Source organism: Carassius auratus, chromosome 9 (assembly GCF_003368295.1).
Source record: "Carassius auratus strain Wakin chromosome 9, ASM336829v1, whole genome shotgun sequence".
NCBI lineage: Eukaryota > Metazoa > Chordata > Actinopteri > Cypriniformes > Cyprinidae > Carassius > Carassius auratus.
Window position 1 is genome coordinate 6,391,300 of NC_039251.1, and position 23,591 is coordinate 6,414,890.

The 23,591-nt window shown below is 36.5% G+C and overlaps 1 protein-coding gene across 4 annotated transcripts in view; it reads left to right on the forward strand.

The window, feature by feature from the left end:
* Nucleotides 1-23,591, forward strand: part of tanc1b (tetratricopeptide repeat, ankyrin repeat and coiled-coil containing 1b) — a 160,189-nt gene that overhangs the window by 108,854 nt on the left and 27,744 nt on the right. For all 4 annotated transcript variants that reach the window (XM_026271137.1, XM_026271139.1, XM_026271138.1 and 1 more), the window contains 4 exons: nt 1-46; nt 8,595-8,826; nt 13,885-14,051; nt 17,442-18,049. The exon at nt 1-46 is cut by the window's left edge and continues 106 nt beyond it. In XM_026271137.1, coding sequence (XP_026126922.1) covers nt 1-46; nt 8,595-8,826; nt 13,885-14,051; nt 17,442-18,049 — 1,053 coding nt within the window. The remainder of the gene's footprint in view (nt 47-8,594; nt 8,827-13,884; nt 14,052-17,441; nt 18,050-23,591) is intronic.

Below are 23,591 nucleotides of genomic sequence, written 5' to 3' on the forward strand. Positions count from 1 at the left end.
GCTGCAGCGGCGCCGCGAGGAGGCTGTCAGACGCCTGGCTGCCAAGGTACACACTGCTTTTTCATGATGGTTTTATTTAATGTGCTCACTCTCAGGCCATCCAAGATTAGGATGAGATTGTTTCTTCATCAGATTTGGAGAAATCTAGCATTGCATCAGTGTGTCATCAATGGATGCTCTGCAGTGAATGGGTGCCGTCAGAATGAGAGTCCAAACAGCTGATAAAACATCACAATAATCCACAGCACTCCAGTCCATCAGTTAATGTCTTAACAAGACAAAAGTCTTCTGAAGCCATCGTTTTGGTGCTTTAAACCATTGCTTCCAGGCTTAAATACAAGTGCATAATCCATAATAACACTTCTCCAACTAAAACCCCCTTTTGTCCTTAAAAACAAAATCAAGCTGCATATTTGTTCAGAACGGTTTTGCACTGTAACCTGTGCTTGATCTGTGCAGCTTTCTCTCCTGAATCAGACAACACAGCTTTTTCACTGGAGGAGAGGTTGCTGTATTATGGATTATGGACTCTTGATGGATTTGTTTCTTACAAACACGCAGCTTTTCGCTTTGCCATAGGTTAACTGATGGACTTGAGTGCTGTGGACTTGTGGATGTAGTTGTCTTGTGCCTCATGAGTATGAGAGTGTTTTAATTTGAACTTCAGTAGAGTGAACTTCACACTGTCCCGTTATAATCAATCAAATTAATTTGCGTCACCAGTCACTCTGCTTGGCATTTCTTGTATGTTTTAGTAAAAGTGTCTGTTTCTAAACATTGTTTATATAATGTATTGGTGCATTTAAATGAAAAGTATTACATATCATTCCTCCATCTGTTCATTTAAAGAGAAACCGTTTGGAGAATCATTCTTTTGACGGCAACCCAGCTATGCCATCATTTCTCTCATTTTCTAGAAAATGTGGTGAGAGAAAGCTGTCCGGTCTTTTGAAGCTTGTATTTCACGACTAATACTTGCACATTGATCCACATCCTGAAATCTAGTCCATGTTGATTTGACACGTTCGAGCACTGATTGGTGATTGGTAGATGAACTGTGTGAACTGCCTTGGTTTTTCCAACTTTACCTTTTGCTCTAATTTTCTCATTTAATCGTGTGCCAGTTTGAAGTCTTTGTAGTATTTGCTCGAGGTCAAAATTAATTCTAGTTCATTTAAAGTCAACTGAATGTTTGTGAGAGCCTCTCAAAGAGAACCAGGTGCTTAAATACATCATCTAGGGATTTGCAGTGTTTATGCTGTGTGCAAGGTATTTTTTAATCAGCATACATTTAATTAGCTTTTTCAAATCATCAAATGCATCTGTATAGTGTTTTTAACTATACACCAAAGTTAATATTTCAAATCTCTTAATATATTCCTGTCTTATAGTTGCATTTAGCATATTAGAGTTAGACGATCACATTTTGACTGAGATTTGCTATGAATCTTTTCACAGTTAATTTATAGTAAAATACTGCCAGCCATTGACTCTGTTTTTATAGGACACCTATAAAAAATTTTAAACACATATTTGTATCCCTCTGTAATATTACATATTTGATTTGTCTGCAGCTATTCATTGTTGAATATTGTAATTTATTACTGCGTTTCATACTTTACTTACATGTAATGTTTTAATATAATAAAAATATATACTTTTGTTGTTTTTCATAACAGTTGTGGCAAAAAATCAAGCTCTTTTGAAGCAAAAAGTAGAATATAGCCTTTTATTAACATGCAAGCTTATGTAAAAAATGAAATGGAAATGTTTTGCTTGCAGAATTGTGCAGTTATAGCATTTACCAGCAGGGACTTACTCAACAAACTTTCCCCGTTTGGTTTAATTTGCATGCGCACTCCAACATTTACTCACGTATTGTTAGGATGAGCACAATTTTGAGCAATTTCTTTGTGCAAAAATATTTAGCAAAATAGAAATCTTTACATCATAACTATGTAACAGTTATGTACTTACAAAAACATCTCAAGCGGTCTCCTGTCTGCTCCAGACATTAGAGACTGACCACTTATATAATTGTAAAACTGTATTCTTCTGAGCTTCTTTCAGGCATTTAATCTAAAGTGCTCTTATGCTTTGGACCGTTTGCGCTGAATGCTTTATTTTTCATTAGCAGTGACTCATTCTGTGTCCTCAGATGATTTCACATGTGTTTTGTTTATAGAAAAGGGTTTTATGCAACAGCAAGGTGGCTAAAGTTTCTCTGTGCACATTGCAGAGACCAGACTAATAGATAATGAACTGATTTCTCAGTTAGTTGTGGTGTTTTGTCTCTTTGCAGACTGCCTCAGACAGACATGTGTTGTTTCACGTGTCTTGTATGAAGAGCACATGCAGTAATGCTGCTAATGGATTGTGATGAATGTGTGGGGATTTTAATGGAGGTCTGGTGATCTGTTTCCCCTCGCACTGACATGTTTATGATGGAGGATGCAGAATTACATCAGACGCTGTTTCTTTGTGTCTTTGTGTAACAGGTCTCATTTACTCTGTTAAACACTTAAGCGTTTTTCAGACTTAAGCACCATTCAGAACTGAATTCAAAGTGCCTGATTCCTGAATTTGAATTGTAGCAAACTGCAACACCGTTCAAAAGTTTGGGGTTGTTTTTAATGTTTTAATGATAACTTAAAGAGCCACACAGATGGGAAATCAAAAATTAGCTGTATTACAGTGTATGATGTAGCTGTCCATCAGTGTAAACAATGTGCAAATAATTAAACCAAAAAGTACACAATTTATAAAGTTATTGGCTTCTAAAGTAAGGAGTTGACTCTGAATCGCTGAAACGAGTCGTTATAGATTTCAAATCTTTTGCCCATCTCTATGTATGTCACTAGGAGCACTTTGCATAATAATCTCCGCCTACCGTCTTAGGAGAAACGAAACTCTGACCTGCCCCACCCCCACACACAGACGCTCTGGTTGGTGTGAGAGCATCATGTCGAGGAGATAGTTTGTTTTTAATTGTAAAGGCAAGTTTGTTTTATTTCCACTGCCAAAGAATGAAGATCAGAAGAACCAGTGGCTAAAACTAATTTTCACCACAATACCAGAGCAGTACAACAAATCCCTTTTGTTGTGTTCACAACATTTCACTGATGACTGCTTTTCTAATCTCGGTGAGTACAGCGGGATTTTCAAAGCGTTTGGCCATAAAAGAGGGTTCATTACCAACTTTATTTAGAACAACGAGCATCTCCGAATCACAACGCAAAGTATGATTATGAAGTTATGTGTCTGTTTTCTCCCGAGCGTCTTATCAGTATGTGTGCTGTCTGCAGCCTTTGTCTGCGCTGATCGTCATGTACAAATACGGCATTAAAATGAAGTGTAACTCCGTGAATACTCAATGAAGAGACAAGAGAGAGATATCTATAGAAAGCTTGACATGTCTACTTTAAAACTAAACAAGTGCTGCCAAAATACAGATATTCTGTGATAAAGTAATCCATATGAAAACAACGCGATGTCTGTTTTTCATGTCTCCCTTCGTTATATCTAATGTGACCACGCCCCCGCGCTGAACGCACTATTCAGATTCAAACTGAAGCGCGCGGCTTGAATACACCCACACAGAAGAAAAAGCAGCGAGACTGTTCAAGTTTTTTATTTTAGCGTTTGCTTCGCGGTGAGAGGAATAAGACATAATTCACCCCAAAAAGATGCTAACGCATAGTTTACCGTGGAGGTGTGTGCGGAACAACCAATCAAACCTGACTATGTTAGTTGACCAATCAGAACACAGTATGCTACCGAAAGGTGGGGTTTAAGAAAACTGAATCTTTTGAACAGCTTCGCGCGAACCGTTTGGGGATCTCTGAGAATTGAGGTAATTTTAAAATGATATTTTGACAAAATGACAATGTTTTTTAACCTTGGACGGATTTAAACCTAATGTACAGGACTTATAAACAGTGATAGGAAGCTTAGAATTTTCATCTTACTGGCTCTTTAATGAAAGAAGCCTCTTCTGCTCACTGAGGCTGTATTTATTTGATCAAAACTACAGGAAAAACTGTAATATTGTGAAATATTACAGTTTAAAATAAGTTTTCTGTGTGAAATAGTATTTTAAAATATAATTTATTCCTGTGATTTAAAGCTGTATTTTCAGCATCATTACTCCAGTCTTCAGTGTCACTCGATCCTTCAGAAATCATTTGTTTCAAATCCATTGTAGCATTATACATGTATTTACGGTCACTTTTGATCAATTTGATCAAATAAAAATATCAGTTTATTTAAAAAAAATGTCTTACTGAACCCCAAACTTGTATTTTTTGTTTGCATTAATTTTTTATCCTTCAACGTGTTTAAAATGAACGTTTCTGTGGGAAGGAAGAACACTTTGTTTCCCAGAGTTGAATTTCTTACCGTGCAGTAATTAATCTTCCTATCATTACAATCACAAATGTGTTGGGAGCCTGTTATTCTATTCCCACTGGAGATTTATTTACTTCCCTGACCTATTCACTGTGTGGTGGAGGCTGATTTGTTCCACTGGTAAATATGTGAAATCATTGCATCTGTGCTGCAGGTCCTGGAGTGTGATGCAGTCTGAGGTCGCTCATTAGCGCTCGTTGTTTGAAGTGAGACAATCCCGGCGATGCCGTCTTGTGTTTCTTAGGATGTGTTGCTTCGATATGTCTGAGTCTGCTTTTGAAGTTGATAGAGCAGGGACTGGAGCGATGCCAGCGCTGTTGTTTGGAACGGCGTGATCCAGTCTTTTGAAATGCAGAGGACTGTTGAGATGCCGTGAACCCAAAGACCCTCTCTCTTCTTCTCCGTGACTGCTGAAGTCACAATCTCTGCATTAAATAACTAAACTAGTGCTGGACCTCCTCTATATTGATCCAGCTTTTCTTATGGTGTGTTCACAACAGGCGTTGTGCAACAGGGTTTATTGCCAAGGGCTTTGGTTAGAAGCTTGGTTACAACTTATTTGGTAATAAAAAATTTTTTGTGTGTGTTTTTTTTTTTTGGCAGATTTATCCATGATTCAAAAGAAACTTGCATTACATTAAAGTTATACATAGATTTTTGCATTCCCTGGGTCTCGAACCCATGACATCTACTGATATTCTACCATTTAAAGGGAAGCTACAATGCTGTTTTGTGTATTAAGAGTTGTTGCCTTCAGGAGCTCGGCTTTTCCCTGAAAGAATCGGAAAGCTTTTATAAATATGATAAGACTAAGAGTTTTTGGAGATATGAAGGGTGCAGTACTACTCTATAGGTTCTCAAGATTAACATGAGATTAGGTGAAACTGTGTATGTTATGTACCCTTTAAACAAAAGGATTTTATTTTATTACGTTTTATTTTTCTGACGCAATAAAAACATGAATTTTGTATTCTATGTAGAACTTGAACCAAAGGTTTAGACCTACTATTATTGTTTTTAATTAATTTTATTTTATCAGATGCATGTATCCAAAGAAACATTAGATTCACGTTATACATACGTTTTTGCATTCCCTGTGACTTCTACTGACCTCTATTATTTTAAATTAAAGGATTATCATTATTTTATTATTATTTTATTTTATCTTAGTTTTCTTCAATAATAAAAATGTGAAGTTTGTATTTTATGTACAAATTGTCTATTTTTTAATTAATTTTTCAACCAAGAGTTTATTTTTTTTATTTTATAATTATTTATTTATTTATTATTGTATTTATTTTGTAATTTATTTTCAATAATTAAAATGTGAGGTTTGTATTTTATGTACAAATCCTCTATTTTTTTAAATCTATTTTTCAGTCAACTTCAACCAAGAGTTTATTTTATTTCATTTTATTTCATTACTCTCTCACTCACAAATATATGACATAAGATGAATGCTGGGAATCAACAGGTTAAACATCCAATTTTCTGATTAAGCTGCTTTTAGTTATTTGGTGTTACCAATTTTCAGTATATGCAATGAACAGTATTCTGAATCTTTATCACCCCAGCTTGTGTTTTCTAAAGGTAATGGTATGCATTACTGACAAACAGACTCTTTCAATGGCGACGAGGGACATCAGACAGGGTGTGCTACAGAGCCTCATCTAATATTGCATTTCATCTCCCAGGGACTTGAAGCACGGTGCTTTAGGGGTTCAGTAGAGCCCCGTGCGTCTCCGTCTTAAACGGCCGAGCTGTCCTCTGTCAAACACAATGTGAGCTAAACGATGCATCAACCATGTTCCCCGGGGACCTGCCGTCCCTCGCCTGTTACCATGGCAACAGGTGAGCAGGGTGGTCACTCGGTCGCATTTAAAGAGACTTGCAGCCACGTGTGCACCGAGGCTCAGGGAGCGCAAACGTGCGGCAGACAGCATGCACAGAGAAGACAAAAGCACTTAATTAGAGGCTCATCACTAATCAGTTTTCAGCGTAATGCTACATTTTAAACAGATGAGTGTGTGGTGTTTTGCTAATGAAATTGGGTGTATTCCAATCAATCCCTGCATGCATCTGTCACAATCGCAAGCTGATTAGTACAGCTCTCTTCATTAGTTTGTTGACTGATTAATTCACGTATTTGCAGTTGAGGCTGTGTTGATGGAGAATTTATTAACTTTATCTTTTTAATACCTTTTTAATACCTGTTTGCAATTATACACACAGGCGGTCGATCTTCTAGACACACCAGACTATTGACTTTCAACATATTCTGCCTAAGAACTGCCTCCCCAGACAATATATTATATTATGTTATATTATGTTATGTTATATTATATTATAGTATAGTATAGTATATTTTTTTTAAATGTCAATTTTGAGATGTAAAATGGTTTGCATGCATTGTTTCATGTTGATTATATTATATTATATTATATTATATTATATTATATTATATTATATTATATTATATTATATTATATTATATTATATTATATTATATTATATTATATTATATTATATTGTGTTAAATGTCAATTTTAAAGTAAAATGGGTTGCATGCATGTTTTATGATGATTTAGCTTCTATAATAGTAATATTATATATTATTATATAATATCCTTCCAAATAGTCCTTCCTTTGAATATTGAATTTCAGTAAAATTTAAATTCATTTTGTAATTAAAATGGGTTGCATGCATTGTTTCATGTTGATTATATTATATTATATTATATTATATTATATCATATTATATCATATTATATTATATATTGTTGTTTTAAATGTCCATTTTCAGAAATAAAATAGTTTGTACATAATGTTCCATATAGTTCTTCTGTTATGCTATTTTTCTTCTTTTTTTATGTCAAATTTCACTCAATTTTTCATGACCATATTTGAAATGAAATGGGTTGCATGCAGTGTTTCATGTTGATTATAATTGTATTATTATATTAAACTACTTATATTTATTATATAGAAGACGTAGACTTTGTGAGTCCAAAAGTTGTAATTATTGATTATTTTAAAGATCTATAAAGTGGAATATCCAGTTCTGCCCCTGGTTTACTTAAAGCTAAGTGTCTCAAAGCAAAGATTTCTTTGGCTGTCTGAATCCTGCGTGATGATGGTCTAATCAGCGTGTCGAAGGGTCGAGGGAAATGCACAGCAATCAAGAGATTGAGCCAGTTAATGTGCACTTTGGAAGTGTTGGCTCGAAGCGAGCGAGTTAATGGTCCCTCCACCTGAAGGAGCTTTAGACTGATGCTCTTTCCCCAGACCTCATCTCAGGCTGAGGAGCGTGTCGTTCCTATTAACCCCACCTGTCCAGATGGGAAATATCCCCATCTGTCAAACACAGCTTTCAGCAGTAAATCAGGACAAATTAAGAGTGTCCCTCAGATGTCCTGCTGTGTCACCCGTCTCTGCCAGGTTTCCTCACTCCGTAAGCGTTTCTTCTGTGAAGGACATCACTTCACAGAGAAATACTTCACTTTCATTCTCTTAGATCCATTGCCTCCTTTGGGTATGTCAGATTTTTCAAGAGAGGAATTGAATGAAGAATTACGAAAGAAGCCAACTGAGGTCGAAAATAGGTATTTTTAGGCCCACTTAACCATGGTAAAATCACTGTAAACTCCTCTGATGTTCTGATATTTGTAAAGTTGTGATTAAATCGGTTTATGCTGTGCATGCAAAATAGTTCCTCATTTGATGATCTCTGTCCATCTGAGTTCAGATCCTGGTGTTTTTATCCGTTAGGCTGGTGAAGTTTTATCATTTATGGCTGCAGGATGACTGGATTGCAGTGATGGGTCAGAAAGACTCTCATTTGTGAGCTGCATTATTGATCAAGTGCAAACAGTGGTTTGATATTGGGCTTCAGAGTTAAATCAGCATGGATTGAGAGCAGCTCCTCAAGGGCTCACAGATCTCAAGCTGTTCAGTTCAGCAGCCAGTCGTCACAGTACCAAAAGTTTTCAAAAGAGTTTGATCTGTTCTGTCTACAGTGCTGTTTGTTTAAAATAACTGTTCCTCTTATTAAAGAAAAATAGCCATTTCAGAGCAATTGCATAAATGAATATGGCAATATATGTTGTATATAATGATATGTATTGCATGATTTTAAATGTAAATCAGATGCATCTGAAGTTTCTAAGGCTGTTGTTTTCTCTGTGCAGGTGGTGGCGTATCATTACTGTCAGGCTGATAACACGTACACGTGTCTGGTTCCTGAGTTTGTGCACAGCGTGGCTGCTCTCCTGTGCCGAGCGCAGCAGCTGAGCGCATACAGAGAGCTGATGCTGAAAGAGCCGCACCTGCAGAGCATGCTCAGTCTGCGCTCCTGTGTGCAGGACCCCATGGCTGCCTTCCGCAGGGGCATCCTGCAGCCCCTCGTCAACCTGCGCAAAGGTACGCCCTGTTTCCCCCATGACGAATGCAGAAAAGCATTGATGATCAAAAAACATTAGCAAACATGTGTTCGGCTCAAATGACAATGCAATCCAGCTAGTCTGAGAAAAATGTGTGTGTAATAAGAAATTATTGAAATTCATGTTATTACAGGGTTTCTGCAGGTCTTAAATAAAATATATATTTTCCCTTCCAAAAATGAAGGTGGAATAATTGGTGCACAAAGTCTTAAATTCATAGTTATGGCATTAAAGGTTGCATGCACTGCAATAAAAAGAAAGGTCTTTCTCAGTATTCCAGTACAAATTTAAACATCCTTATAACAAAATACATTTACTTGGAGATGCAAAATGACGTTAGTTGAAGAATAAATATGTTTCAGTGGGGTTTGAAAACTTTCTTTTGAATTAAGTTGATTTTTCTGAGCCTAGTGGCAGATATTTGTCTTGTTTTGATCATAAATTCACTTCATTTTGACCAATGTCTCAGAAAGTAAGACATAATATTTTAACTCATTTTCTCAGTCTGTCTTGATTTAATAATATGTACACATTTGCACTGGAAAGCAAGACAAAAATACTGATGAAGAACATCACTTTTGTGTGGTATGATCCGAAAGCACAATTAAATGTATTTCCATATCAAGGCTGTTTTCTCTCTCTTTTTTCTCCTCCATCAGTTGCACATTATAGTAAAGAAAACAGTTGCATCCAGAGAGTACTATTCAGTGCATTTCACTAATTAAAGTAGGTTGCGAATGTGGCTTCTTGTTGATGTTAATGCCATAATTGAGTGATTAATATTTGAGCTCTTCCTGCATCCGTTACAGTTCAGAGAAGGTTATCTGGACAGAAGGAACATCATGTGTTGTATCACACCGGATGAGTCAGATGTCATGTTCTCCATGTTTAGCAGATGGTCAGATTATTTGCTTGGTTGTTGCATTAAATGCAGTGAAATCCGTTTTCCCAAACCTGCTAGCACATACGCTCTCATGTACTGGCCAACGTTGATTTCTTAGAAGTGGAATGAATTCAATCTACTGAACTTTCAGAAATAGTTTCAGTTTATAAAGCGAATACTGGAACCGAAAGATCTTCAAGACGTTAGGTTTCGTTAATAGTTTGTCTACATTCTTTCAGAAACACTGGAATCATTAACAGAAATCAGAAATAATTCTTAATTATAGACGTCCTCCCTCTCACGTATGATGAAGAGGAATGAAAGCCTCGGTTTTCCTCTCCATCACCTACAGGTTTATTTTCTCTTCAGGCGCAGGCTCTCTCCGAGTCTCTGAGATCTCAAGGTCATTGTGGTTTGTTTTATGTGGAGGTCCAGTCTCGATCGATGTTTTATTGTAGAAGTGTAGGTTTCAGACGCAGATAAACAAACCCTGTGTTTGTGTGATGGAAATGGAAGATGCTGATCAATACGGCCTCGAGAGGAGAGACGACAAACCCTGATGGAAACTATCTTCTGCTCTCCCCTCGTTGCAAAAAAAAAAAAAAAAAATGTTTTAAGTCATTTTTATTTTAGGTTTCTCTATTGGGATTTTCTTGCCTCTGTAAAAGTTTACATTTTATACACATATTTTAATACTGTATATAGTAACAAATAAATAAAATGCAAAACAATTTGCGGCTCAGTAGACAAAATATATATATATTTATATAGAAAATAAATAGTTGATATATATTTATATAATATGTTTTCTTGAATAATTTAGTTTTTTTTTTTTTTTGCCTTGTTATAAAATTAAATCTAATACACTTATTATAATATATAGTAAAATAACAGGAACTAGTTTGTAGCCCAATAAACATCTTTATTTATTTACATATTTTAATGTTAGTATTTTAAGAGCGAGTGTGTGTGTATATATATATTTTATTTTATTTTAAAATATAAAATTAATTAATCATACTATAATTATTGATACATATTTATATACTCTCTCGTATATTTATATATCAACATACTTGGAATGCCTAGAAAAGTGCTATATAAATGTAATTAATTATTATTATTATTATTATTATTATTATTATTATTATTAGATACTACAATAGAGTTGTGCTTATAAAATAACAAAAAACATAAAATGTCCAGTATTTATTTATTTGATTGCTTGCATTGTGGAAAGATATAACTTAAAAATCCAGAATAAAATAAAAATTATGAAATTTATAATTTATTGATGTATTCTTTGAAAACGAGTCTTAATACATTGTGCAGTCTTGCTTCAAGTAAATTGATCTTTTAAAAAAAAAAATATATATACAGTATTGTTCAAAATAATAGCAGTACAATGTGACTAACCAGAATAATCAAGGTTTTTCGTATATTTTTTTATTGCTACGTGGCAAACAAGTTACCAGTAGGTTCAGTAGATTCTCAGAAAACAAATGAGACCCAGCATTCATGATATGCACGCTCTTAAGGCTGTGCAATTGGGCAATTAGTTGAATTAGTTGAAAGGGGTGTGTTCAAAAAAATAGCAGTGTGGCATTCAATCACTGAGGTCATCAATTTTGTGAAGAAACAGGTGTGAATCAGGTGGCCCCTATTTAAGGATGAAGCCAAAACTTGTTGAACATGCATTTGAAAGCTGAGGAAAATGGGTCGTTCAAGACATTGTTCAGAAGAACAGCGTACTTTGATTAAAAAGTTGATTAGAGAGGGGAAAACCTATAAAGAGGTGCAAAAAATGATAGGCTGTTCAGCTAAAATGATCTCCAATGCCTTAAAATGGAGAGCAAAACCAGAGAGACGTGGAAGAAAACGGAAGACAACCATCAAAATGGATAGAAGAATAACCAGAATGGCAAAGGCTCAGCCAATGATCACCTCCAGGATGATCAAAGACAGTCTGGAGTTACCTGTAAGTACTGTGACAGTTAGAAGACGTCTGTGTGAAGCTAATCTATTTTCAAGAATCCCCCGCAAAGTCCCTCTGTTAAAAAAAAGGCATGTGCAGAAGAGGTTACAATTTGCCAAAGAACACATCAACTGGCCTAAAGAGAAATGGAGGAACATTTTGTGGACTGATGAGAGTAAAATTGTTCTTTTTGGGTCCAAGGGCCACAGGCAGTTTGTGAGACGACCCCCAAACTCTGAATTCAAGCCACAGTACACAGTGAAGACAGTGAAGCATGGAGGTGCAAGCATCATGATATGGGCATGTTTCTCCTACTATGGTGTTGGGCCTATTTATCGCATACCAGGGATCATGGATCAGTTTGCATATGTTAAAATACTTGAAGAGGTCATGTTGCCCTATGCTGAAGAGGACATGCCCTTGAAATGGTTGTTTTAACAAGACAATGACCCAAAACACACTAGTAAACGGGCAAAGTCTTGGTTCCAAACCAACAAAATTAATGTTATGAAGTGGCCAGCCCAATCTCCAGACCTTAATCCAATTGAGAACTTGTGGGGTGATATCAAAAATGCTGTTTCTGAAGCAAAACCAAGAAATGTGAATGAATTGTGGAATGTTGTTAAAGAATCATGGAGTGGAATAACAGCTGAGAGGTGCCACAAGTTGGTTGACTCCATGCCACACAGATGTCAAGCAGTTTTAAAAAACTGTGGTCATACAACTAAATATTAGTTTAGTGATTCACAGGATTGCTAAATCCCAGAAAAAAAAAAAAATGTTTGTACAAAATAGTTTTGAGTTTGTACAGTCAAAGGTAGACACTGCTATTTTTTTGAACACACCCCTTTCAACTAATTGTCCAATTGCACAGCCTTAAGAGCGTGCATATCATGAATGCTGGGTCTTGTTTGTTTTCTGACAATCTACTGAACCTACTGGTAACTTGTTTGCCACGTAGCAATAAAAAATATACTAAAAACCTTGATTATTCTGGTTAGTCACATTGTACTGCTATTATTTTGAACAATACTGTATATATATAAACTTTCCTACTAAATAAGTCATTTACTGATAATGTGTTTTTTCTGAGTGTACGCCACAGCCACACAGTGTTTTATTGAACCTTGGGCTGAATCTCTCCATCATGCCATGAAGAAGTCAGGGCAGAGATTTGTGGTGGAGCTTTAAAAGCAGAGATGCTTTATGGATGCTGCTCGGCCGTATTCCTCAATCAAATCATATCTGAGAGCAGAGGAAGTGCAGCTCTTGATGAGTTGCTCGCTGAACAACTATTTCTCCGTCTCTGTGTTATTCCGCTGCGATGGCTCGGCTCTGGGAAGTCACTCAGATCTCATGTGTAATGAATTATTAAAGTGACTCCTGACGGATCTGGAGGGTGACAAAGACACGTCACATCTGAAGACTTTAATTGTGAAGTGGACTTGATCCGTGCTCGTCATTACGTCTCACTTTCATTCTGTTGCAGAGTGATTCATATCGTATGGATTCATTTGAAGAAGTTGCTTGCTTAAGTGCATGGAAAACTTCCTCATGTTTTAGCAGTGGCAGAATAAATATAAAAACCACAATAACTCAAAGAAAAGAACAAGCCGTTGTTCTCATCTCGAGTCGGACTCAAGATTCAGATGTAAAGTAGCGTCAGAGATTTCGCTCATACACCGGAGACTCATTAGTGCAGAAGCTCTCTGCTCTCTCTGAGCCTCTTTCTTGGTATTTTACCATTTATTAATGGATATTTCTGACTCCAACTGGACGAGCTGCTTTTGAAGCTGCAGAAAAACACATACCTGTGACATTTTTTATTTTAATTAATGCACAAAATGACTCTCTTGTTGACCGTAAGCCATGAACCGCTACAGCAAGACTAATCAACTGCTGACTGAATGTTTTTTTTCCTATTATTTTTATTATTATGGTAACACTTAGGTTAGATAATTAACATGAGCTGACATTACCCAGTATATTACCAGAAAATGAGATTTATTATGCAATATTTATATACATATCCAATAAAAGCTCATCTTTAGCTTTATAACACTTTGCAATTTGGCATTAATGTATTTAATTAATGTTTTGTATAATGCATGTACTGTATTTAGTTAATGTTTTGTATATGTAATGTATGTAATGCATGCACTTTTTATGTTGTTTTTCAGAGAGGAAGATTGCAGAGGAAGATTGCATCATCTTGATTGACGGGTTGAACGAGGCCGAGTTTCACAAACCGGACTATGGTGACACTGTCGCCTCCTTCATCACCAAGATCATCTCCAAGTTCCCCAACTGGCTCAAACTGATCGTCACTGTGAGAACAAGCCTTCTGGTGAGACGTGAATATATACTGTATCTAAAGCTGCTGGAATGGGTGGCAGATCTGTACTGAACTGGGAAAATCAATGAAAATCAGTGCAAATAATGAAATGCAACTGATCATATAAATAAATGAACAACGACGTAAATGACTTAACTAGGAAAGAGAATATAGTCCTGTTTAACAGATGGACAAATTGAGTGACATCCTCATCCTCAAAACCATAAACAAAACGACACTAAATGGGAAAATATGACAGATTCGACAGGTTTTGATGGCAGTTTGGATAGATATGGTTTGTGTTTTGCACAGTGAATCACTGGCTGCTGAGGCATGAAGCTGAATTTCAAGGGTTTTTTTTCTTTCTTTTTCACCCAAAATCAAAATAAATAAAAATGATATCGAAAATAGTTGGACACGCTTTATATTAAGGTCCAGTTCTCACTATTAACAAACCATTAACTATGAATTTTGCCTCAATAAACTTCTAATCTGCTGTTTAGTTTTATGTGTTTGTAGGATTAGGGATGTAGAATATGTTCATGCAGGATACAGTGACATGCGAACGTTTGGGAGCCTTTTGCAGAATCTGTGAAAATGTGAATCATTTTATCATACAAAATAAGAGAGATCATACGAAATGCATGTTATTTTTATTTAGTACTGTCCTGAGATATTTTACATAAAAGATGTTTACATAAAGTCCACAAGACAGCTGAAATTATTCCAATAACCCCATTCAAAAGTTTGTGAACCCTTGTTTGTTAATACTGTGTGTGGTTCACTGAAGAACAGTTCTCAGTTTAACTGTTCAGAACAAACCAGGGACTCATGAACAACCATCACAAAACACAAAAACAGTTGTGGATCAACCACAGGTGTGTGCTTTCACATGCCTTTGATTTGGTTTGCCAGAATATTTTTCTCATCTGCTCAGATCAGGTTGGGTGTTACGTTCCCCATCTCAGATTCTCTCCACCTCATCGTGTTACTTTTGGCAGGAGAGTCTTGTAGCTCTAATAAGGAACATTCACCCTTTAAGTGAGATGGTAGGACAGCTAGACAGTAAGCTAGACAGTAATCCAGACAGGAGGAGGTGAGAAGGAAAAGGGAGTGCATTCGAGAGAGAGAGAGAGAGAGAGAGAGACAGTGTTCGTGTTGGCTGCGTCTTGACAGTTTGAAAGGTAGTGCTCGACTAGCAGAGCAGAATCATCTAGTGTTTGATATGTGTCAGACGACAGATTGGAGAGAGTGTGTGTGTGTGTGTGTGTGTGTGTGTGTGTACTTATGAAAGCCTTCTAATGCGTTCTGCTTTAGCTGTCACTATAAGAGAGGAGAGCTAGTCTGGCACTCAATAGGACTTTGCAATGGTTTTCAGCCTTTTGAAAGTATTTGTTGTATATCTTGAGATTTCTGTATTTTCTCTGAAATATTTCATTTTTTATATATCCAGTATGCCACTGTAGACTAGTAATATAACATGTTTATGCAGTAAAATACAGTAAAAACTGCTGTAGTAAAAGTAGTCAATGCATATGTTATTTTCATCAAATGAACCCAAGGAAGATTCATAATTAATTACTATATTCATTATTAATTGAAGTACAATACTTATAAATAATATTTACATACATTACTTTCAAAGGTTTGGGTCAGTAGGTATTTATTTGTTTTGAAAGAAATGAATACTTTTATTCAGTAAGGATGCACACAGTTTCTACAAAAATATCAAAGCAGCACAACTGTTTTCAGAAATGTTTCTTGAGCAGTAAATCATCATATCAGAATGATTTCTGAAGATCATGTGACACTGAAGACTGGAGGAATGATGCTGAAAATACAGCTGTGCATCACAGAAATAACATTTCAAATAGAAAACATTTTAAAATCTAATAATTTTTCACAATATTCCAGTTTTTACTATATTTTGTATCATATAAATGCAGTCTTAGTGAGCGGGAGAGACTTTAATAATGTTGTAGTATATGTCATTCAAACACTTTAATATATGTTAATTATGTAAAATATATACTTAAGACTTGATATTGAATATTTGAGTGATTTATGCAATTCCACATTGAAAAAGACAGTTTGAACACCAAAGTTTTTCTGCTGAAGTTAAAATCAGAGCCTTTCTCTCTGAAAACACTTTTATATTAATGACTAAAAATGTGCATTAGACTCACCCTAATGAGTTTGACTGAATCGATTCAGAACTCTGATTCAATTGCATGCATTTGATGTACTAACACTGCACTGTAAAACCTGATATATTAAATAATAGTCTGGAAAAAAATCGTTACATTTTTTTTTTAAAGGTACAGTTTAGTGAACCATTAGCCAAAATATATGTATAAAAAAGGCGATTTTTTTTTTAATTAAATATTTGGTAAACCAGGATTTTATGGCCAGAAGATAAGATGGAAATTCTGATGTACAGCAGATACTTGCATAAAATCTATCAGTCATCACTCTGTATATCCAATAATACGTCTTAGTAAGATGATATTTCAGTGGTCAGAACATATAATGCAATGCAATCAAACGAGGATTGAAAGATAATAAATAAGTGTTTCTTAAAAGGTCTGATGAACATCTTGAAATATTTCTAATAATATAAAAGTTATTCTTGCATTTATAAAGTTCAGTAAAGATTTCACAGTGAAAATATGCGTGAAGTACACCAAAAAGCTTTTACTTGCTAAAAAAAAATGTAAACTGTCTATCAGTCGACAGAAGGCATGTAGTGGATTTTTCAGCATCGTGATACAGTGGGTTAAAAATATATACGGTAAAAATATATGTAGGTGAATATTGGTGCATATGAATGTGCATGTGTGGGAAACATGCCTTGATCATTTGATCTAATAATCAGGTGTGTGTGATTTCTTCTGTTGGTTTGTGTGTGATGATGACAGTCTCTTCAGGTATCAGGAGCGTCTCACAGGAAGTGTGTTGTGGCTTGATATGAGGCTCCTGCGTGATGTAAAATTCATTGTGTTTCTCTCTCGCTCTCATCTCTGCGTGCTGTGTTATTGCTGCAATATAACAGGATTATTGATTTGTAGAGAGGTGTGTGTGTGTGTGTGTGACCAGACATCCAGTTGATCTTGTGGACCTTAATAATTGTTTGTGTGTGTGATTGTAAAGAAAAAGCAAGTATTTGTCAGTGACATGATGTCTGGAGAAACCATGTTTCAGTCGATCAAGAGCACATGTGCACGTGTTAAAATAAAGTGTAACCTACTTAGATTTTAATACCTACTTAAAAATAATTTCAGTTTTCATGGGAGAACAATAAACTGAACTGTATTCAAAACTTCATCTGCAGAAAATCAACATTGTCCTCCTCTGGGAAAGGTTTTGGGTGCATATCATGACATCTGCATCTCGTCTTTTCAGGAGATCACCTGTCTGCTGCCCTTCTCTAAGATCAGTCTGGATGAGTTCCCAGACAACAAGGAGATGGGGACGGACCTGAACGCCTACATCCAGCACCGCATCAACACCAGCCAGAACATCCTCAACAACATCTCCCTCAACGGCAAAGCAGACCCCGTCATCGTGGGCAAAGTCAGCTCCCACCTCATCTCCCGCAGCCAGGGCTCGTACCTGTACCTCAAACTGACCCTTGACCTCTTTGAGAAGGGTCATCTGGTCATCAAGAGCGCCGGCTACAAGGTGGTGCCCGTGTCTCTGTCGGAGCTCTATCTGCTGCAGTGCAACATGAAGTTCATGAGCAACTCTGCGTTCGAGCGCGCCGTTCCCGTTCTCAACGTGGCGCTGGCGTCGCTTCACCCCATGACGGACGAGCAGCTGTTTCAGGCACTGAACGCGGGCAGCGAGCGAGGAGAGCTGCTGTGGGACGACTTCCAGCAGAGGATGGAGACGCTCTCGTCTTTCCTCATCAAACGCAGGGATAAGACGCGGATGTTCTGCCACCCGTCCTTCAGAGAGTGGCTGGTGTGGAGAGCGGATGGAGAGAGCTCTGACTTCCTGTGTGAGCCCAGGTGAGCTTCAGTGTTGAGTCTCAACAGATGTCTCGGAGAGTTTCAGCTTCTACAGTATAGTTAGGTACAGTAGTGTTGACGTTTTATATGAATAATATAAACTAATAAATCTAATAAATAATCTTTTTTTTATCATTATATTGGTTTAATATGTTTGTTTCATATATTTGGATGTTTCGTTTAAGTTTTAATATTTTTATAATTTAACATAAATTATTCAAATTTATTCTAAAGTAATATGTTTTTAAAAAAATCACATATCAATGTCATGAAATTATAATCATTTTAAATCTCTCATAAAAAAGAAATATCAGTTAATCATTTCAAAAAGATATTTTAATAATAATTTCTTATGTTCAAAAGGCTGAAAATGTAAATATGTATGCTAAATGCATAAATATATAATATGGACTATATATAATATTTCCAGCCTGAATATATTATAGATTATTATTTTAAATGTTAAAAAAGCATTTTAATACATTATAAATAATATAATTATCATACATTTTTGAGAAACTATCAGTTATCTTTTAATCAAATATAAAAAAAGCTTACATTTTAAAATTATTCGAGTACATTATAAATAATATAATTAAGTAATACATTTCTTGATAAACCATCTTTTTTATGATAATAAAAAATGATGGGGTTTTTTTGCTATATATAATAATAATAATAATAATAGATTTTATTTATAATGCACTTTTCATTGGGGGAATCTCAAAGTGCTACAATAAAATAACAAGATCAAAACATCACAGATTACTAAAACATGACAGCTCAGCAATTATATGCTTTCCTAAATAAAAAAGTCTTTAGGTTTGCTTTAAAAGTGTCCAGTCTCTGTGTGACTCGCAACTGGACAGGAAGATGGTTCCAAAGCTGTGGGGCTGCAGAGCAAAAAGCTCGACCCCCCATAGTACAAAGCTTGGTGAAAGGAACTTGAAGAAGCATGCTTCCTGATGATCTGAGGGTACGATTTGAAAGTTGCAAATTGATCAAATCTTTGAGATATGATGGTGCCTGGCCGAAAAAACATTTGTGAGTTAACAAAATGATTTTGTATTCAATCCGGGTAGAAACAGGGAGCCAATGGAGTGATTTCAGAATGGGGGTGATATGTTCAAATTTCCTTACTTTCATTAGGATTCTAGCTGCGCTGTTTTGGATGTACTGCAACTTTTGTATGTCCTTAGCAGGAATCCCAACAAAAAGTCCATTACAGTAGTCCAGCCTTGAGGAGATAAAGGCATGGACAAGTTTCTCTGCATCTGGAAGAGTTAACAGGGGGCGGAGTTTGGAAATTTTTCGTAGCTGATAAAATGATGTCTTACACAGATGTTTTATGTGGCCGCTGTAGGTCAACTGTGCATCAAGCTGAACCCCCAAATTTGTGACTGAGGAGAGAGTAATAATCTTGCCATCAAAGAGGAACTGAGATATAGGAAAAGAACGAATCTGATGGGGGGTACCAACAAGGAGTCCCTCAGTTTTACTACTATTTAACTGTAAAAAATTTCCATTCATCCATGCCTTTATCTCCTCAAGGCATGCGGTGAGGTGAGAGATGGCTTCTGAGGGGTTAGGGACAGTTTTGATATAAAGCTGCGTGTCATCAGCATAGCAATGGAAGGACAGCCCATGTCTGCTGATGACGTGCCCGAGAGGTAACATATAGATGGTAAAAAGGATGGGACCAAGAACTGACCCCTGCGGAACACCACATGTAACGGTGGACAGCCTGGACTTACATCCTCCCAACATAACACATTCAGTTCTGCCAGACAGGTAGGACTGGAACCACTGCAGTGCAGTCCCCGAGAGTCCAACTGTATGATGGAGTCGATCCAGGAGAATAGTATGGTCCACTGTGTCGAAGGCCGCAGACAAATCCAACAGAATAAGCAGTGATGGCGATCCTGCATCAGCTGTCATCAGTAGGTCATTTGTCACCCTGAGCAGTGCTGTTTCCGTGCTGTGGGCTGAGCGAAAGCCTGACTGGAACTTCTCAAACAGATTATTACGTCTAAGATGGTTCTGAAGTTGGGAAGCAACTGTTTTTTCCAGGACCTTTGACAAAAAAGTCAGGTTTGAGATAGGTCTGTAGCTTGCAAGCTCCTCTGGGTCTAATGAGGGCTTCTTCAAGACCGGGCGGATAACAGCTGCTTTAAGAGAGGGTGGAACATGACCAGTTTGTAATGAAAGATTAACTACCTTTGTAATGATTGGACTGACGTAAACAAACTTATTGCGGGAACTTCTATGGACATACCGGGGTCGACGGAGAAGTCCGAGCTGTTTTATGACAGGAATGCAGGGTGGAGGTAACCACTGGTTGTAACTCAGCAGCTGCGAGATGGAATATTTGACGATAATGCTGGACGCCATTAGAATTTGCCCAACATTTAACAGTGATCATTCAGCCGATGCTCGTTGTCACAGTTTGGTCAGCAGACAAGGTGATACAATCCACAGCCAAATCAGACATAAATCCATCCAAATGTTGACCAGTCAGCCAAGCACCGTAACAATCTTAGCAGTTGTAGCTTCGCTAAGCTAAGTGATATACTCGCAAAATAATTTTAAAACTGCGATTTTAAAACTAATAAAACAAGTTTTTTTAAAATAAAGCAAATAAAACAAATAAATACTAGGGCAGAGGTGGAGAAGCGGCGAACAAACAAACGCCTGCGTCCTCTCCCACTTCACTCGAGAAAGTGTCTATATTACCCATTACATTATATTATGTAATTATGAATTTAAGTATGTCACACAACCACAAATTCATCGTTTCAAGTGATTGTAGCCACATAGATGAATCTGGTATATGCTTAAATGATTGCTGACTCTAGTTTTTAAGTGATTAAATCAGTTTGACCAGATTCTCTTAAATGAATCAAACTGTTTTTGTTCTAAAGCTGTTTTTGTTACTGAGGGTTAATTGAAATCCTCTATTGAAACGTCTCTGTCTTTATACTCTCATACCCATAAGTATAATGACACAGTCTTTAGACTTAATGACCAGATAAAAAGCATCGTAAAATCCTTGCAATCTTTACGATGCTGCTTAAAGTTACATTGTCTGCAAATTCATTGCAAATACATTGTGAATATTCAGTTGGCCAGCTCTAATGACACTGTAGTTTAATGAAGAGCCAGTAGCTGGACTCTGTTACTGTGTTCAAATCTGCATCTGTAGGTAAGTCCAAGAACAAGTCCACCCCTAAAAAGCTGAAAAATCACAAAAACCCATTTTCATTTGATTCATATGTTCGACTGTTATATGAGTATGTTGTTCTCTTTTATCTCTGTTCAGCTCCAGACACACAGTTGAATATACTGGCTTCATTAAAATAAGAGAAATAAAATAAAATAATACACAGACAGATCGTGCTCGTGCGTGTGTGTGTGTGAGATGCCAGATCTGTCTTCACAGTCGACTAATGAAATCTCATGATCTGCTTGAGGAGATGATGAAAGCCAGGGCTGATTTAAGAACATCCAGTGTCCTCTCATTTAATTACTTTGAAATATATCACCAGTCCATCTCTGATAACAGACAGAAGAAGGTGAATCTAACAAAGCCAAAAAAATCTAATAAAGGGATTTTTGCATGATTTTATTTGTACTTTTGCATTATAGTTATCATTATTATTTTGTATTGGTTATCATTATCTTCAAATTTGCATATTATATGCATGTATGTGTATGCATGTGTGTGTGTGTGTGTGTGTGTGTGTGTGTGTGTGTATATATATATATATATATATATATATATATATATAAAAATGTATTAGTGCTGTCAAACAATTCTGTTCACATAATATATGTGTGTGTACTGTGTATATTTATTATGTATGTTTAAAGACACACACATACTGCATATATTTTTGAATATTTATACTAATATAAATTATATCATATATAAATATATTTAATATATAAATGTAACCTATTTTTATAAAATATGTATATGCATGTGTGTATTTATATACATTACATTAAATATACACAATACACACACATAATATGTATACAACAACTTTTATTTTGGATGTGATTAATTGCAATTAATCATTTGACAGCACAAATATATATACTGTGTGTGTGTGTGTGTGTGTATATATATATATATATATATATATATACACACACACAGTATATACTTAATTTGACATTATACTTATTATTTACTTATTTCTAATTTGTGTGTGTGTATATAAATAATGCATAAATTATGCTGTTATAATTTATCTTTATCTATAAAAGTACTCATTTTGCCCTTGGCATGAGGTGCAGCATCAAAAGTCTTCCACCCCTGTCTGTTTTGGGCCGGCTGCTGGATGGTGCCCCAAGTGTGGTTCAGGTTCTTTAGTTCATGTTCCGGTGCTGTCTTCTTTGGTCTGCCTCTCTCACGTTTGCCCTCTGGTGTCCAGAAAAGGGCTGTGCGGGTAATATATTTCAGATCTCTCCTTAGTGACCAATCCACCTCCATCTTCTTCTCATGATGATGGTTCCAGTTCTGCCCTGTTTACAACGAGCAAGCAGTTGCTTATTAGAGATGATGTTTGGACAGAAAATTCAGAATGATTCTCCTAAAGTTATTTGTGTGTAAAACGGAGATCTCTTTCAGGTCGATGTCTGTCATCCTCCAGCAGTCTGAACCATATAACATGGTGGAAGCACACAGCTCTGGTACACCTTCAGTTTAGTCTTTATGTGACACTGCTGGGACCTCCAGACACTATTCAGCTTTCTATATGCATCACCTCGGATTGAACCTCAGATCTGAACCTCAGAACCTCAGATCTGCTCAGCACATGTATTAATATGGTTTGTCTTCTCCTGAATGTGCTGGTGTGTGTTGGAGATCAAACCCAGATCCACCTCACAGGTCTTGACTGGTTTTCTGTAGTTCTCTGCATCACCCAGTCAATGGCAATGTTAAAAATGAATGCCCACATCACACCGCCGTGCCTCACTCCAGTCTTGACACGAAAACGATGGTCGCTATTTCCCATCTTACAAGTAAAGCTGTTGTAGAAGCTTTTGATGAGAAGGACGATGTCCTGTTGTATTCCACGTGAGCGTAGTATGCGCCAAAGGCTGTCTCTGTGGCGGCTGTCAAAAGCTTTCTCAAAATCTAGTAAGCTGATGTATAGTAGCCTCTGCCATTCTGTGCACTGTTCAATGATGATTCGGTGATCTGTACAGTCTCTTCTTCTCCGGAAACTGCCTGTTCTTTTCGAAGATGTTGGCCAACTGATTTTTGTTAGGATCTTACATTAGGGGTGTAACGGTTCACAAAATTCACGGTTCGGTTCGATACGATACACTGATGTCACGGTTCGGTTCGGTTCGGTTCGATACGTTTTAGATACAGCAAAATGTAAAAACATCTCAACTTTTCAGAATGCCGCAAGCGCACCGCGGGTCATGTGACAAGAACCAACCAATCAGCTTCATCCTTTCCCGTAACAAGGTTGAGAGCTCAGCCAAAATGAAGGAACAGCTGATCGTAGTTGTATATGGATTGCAA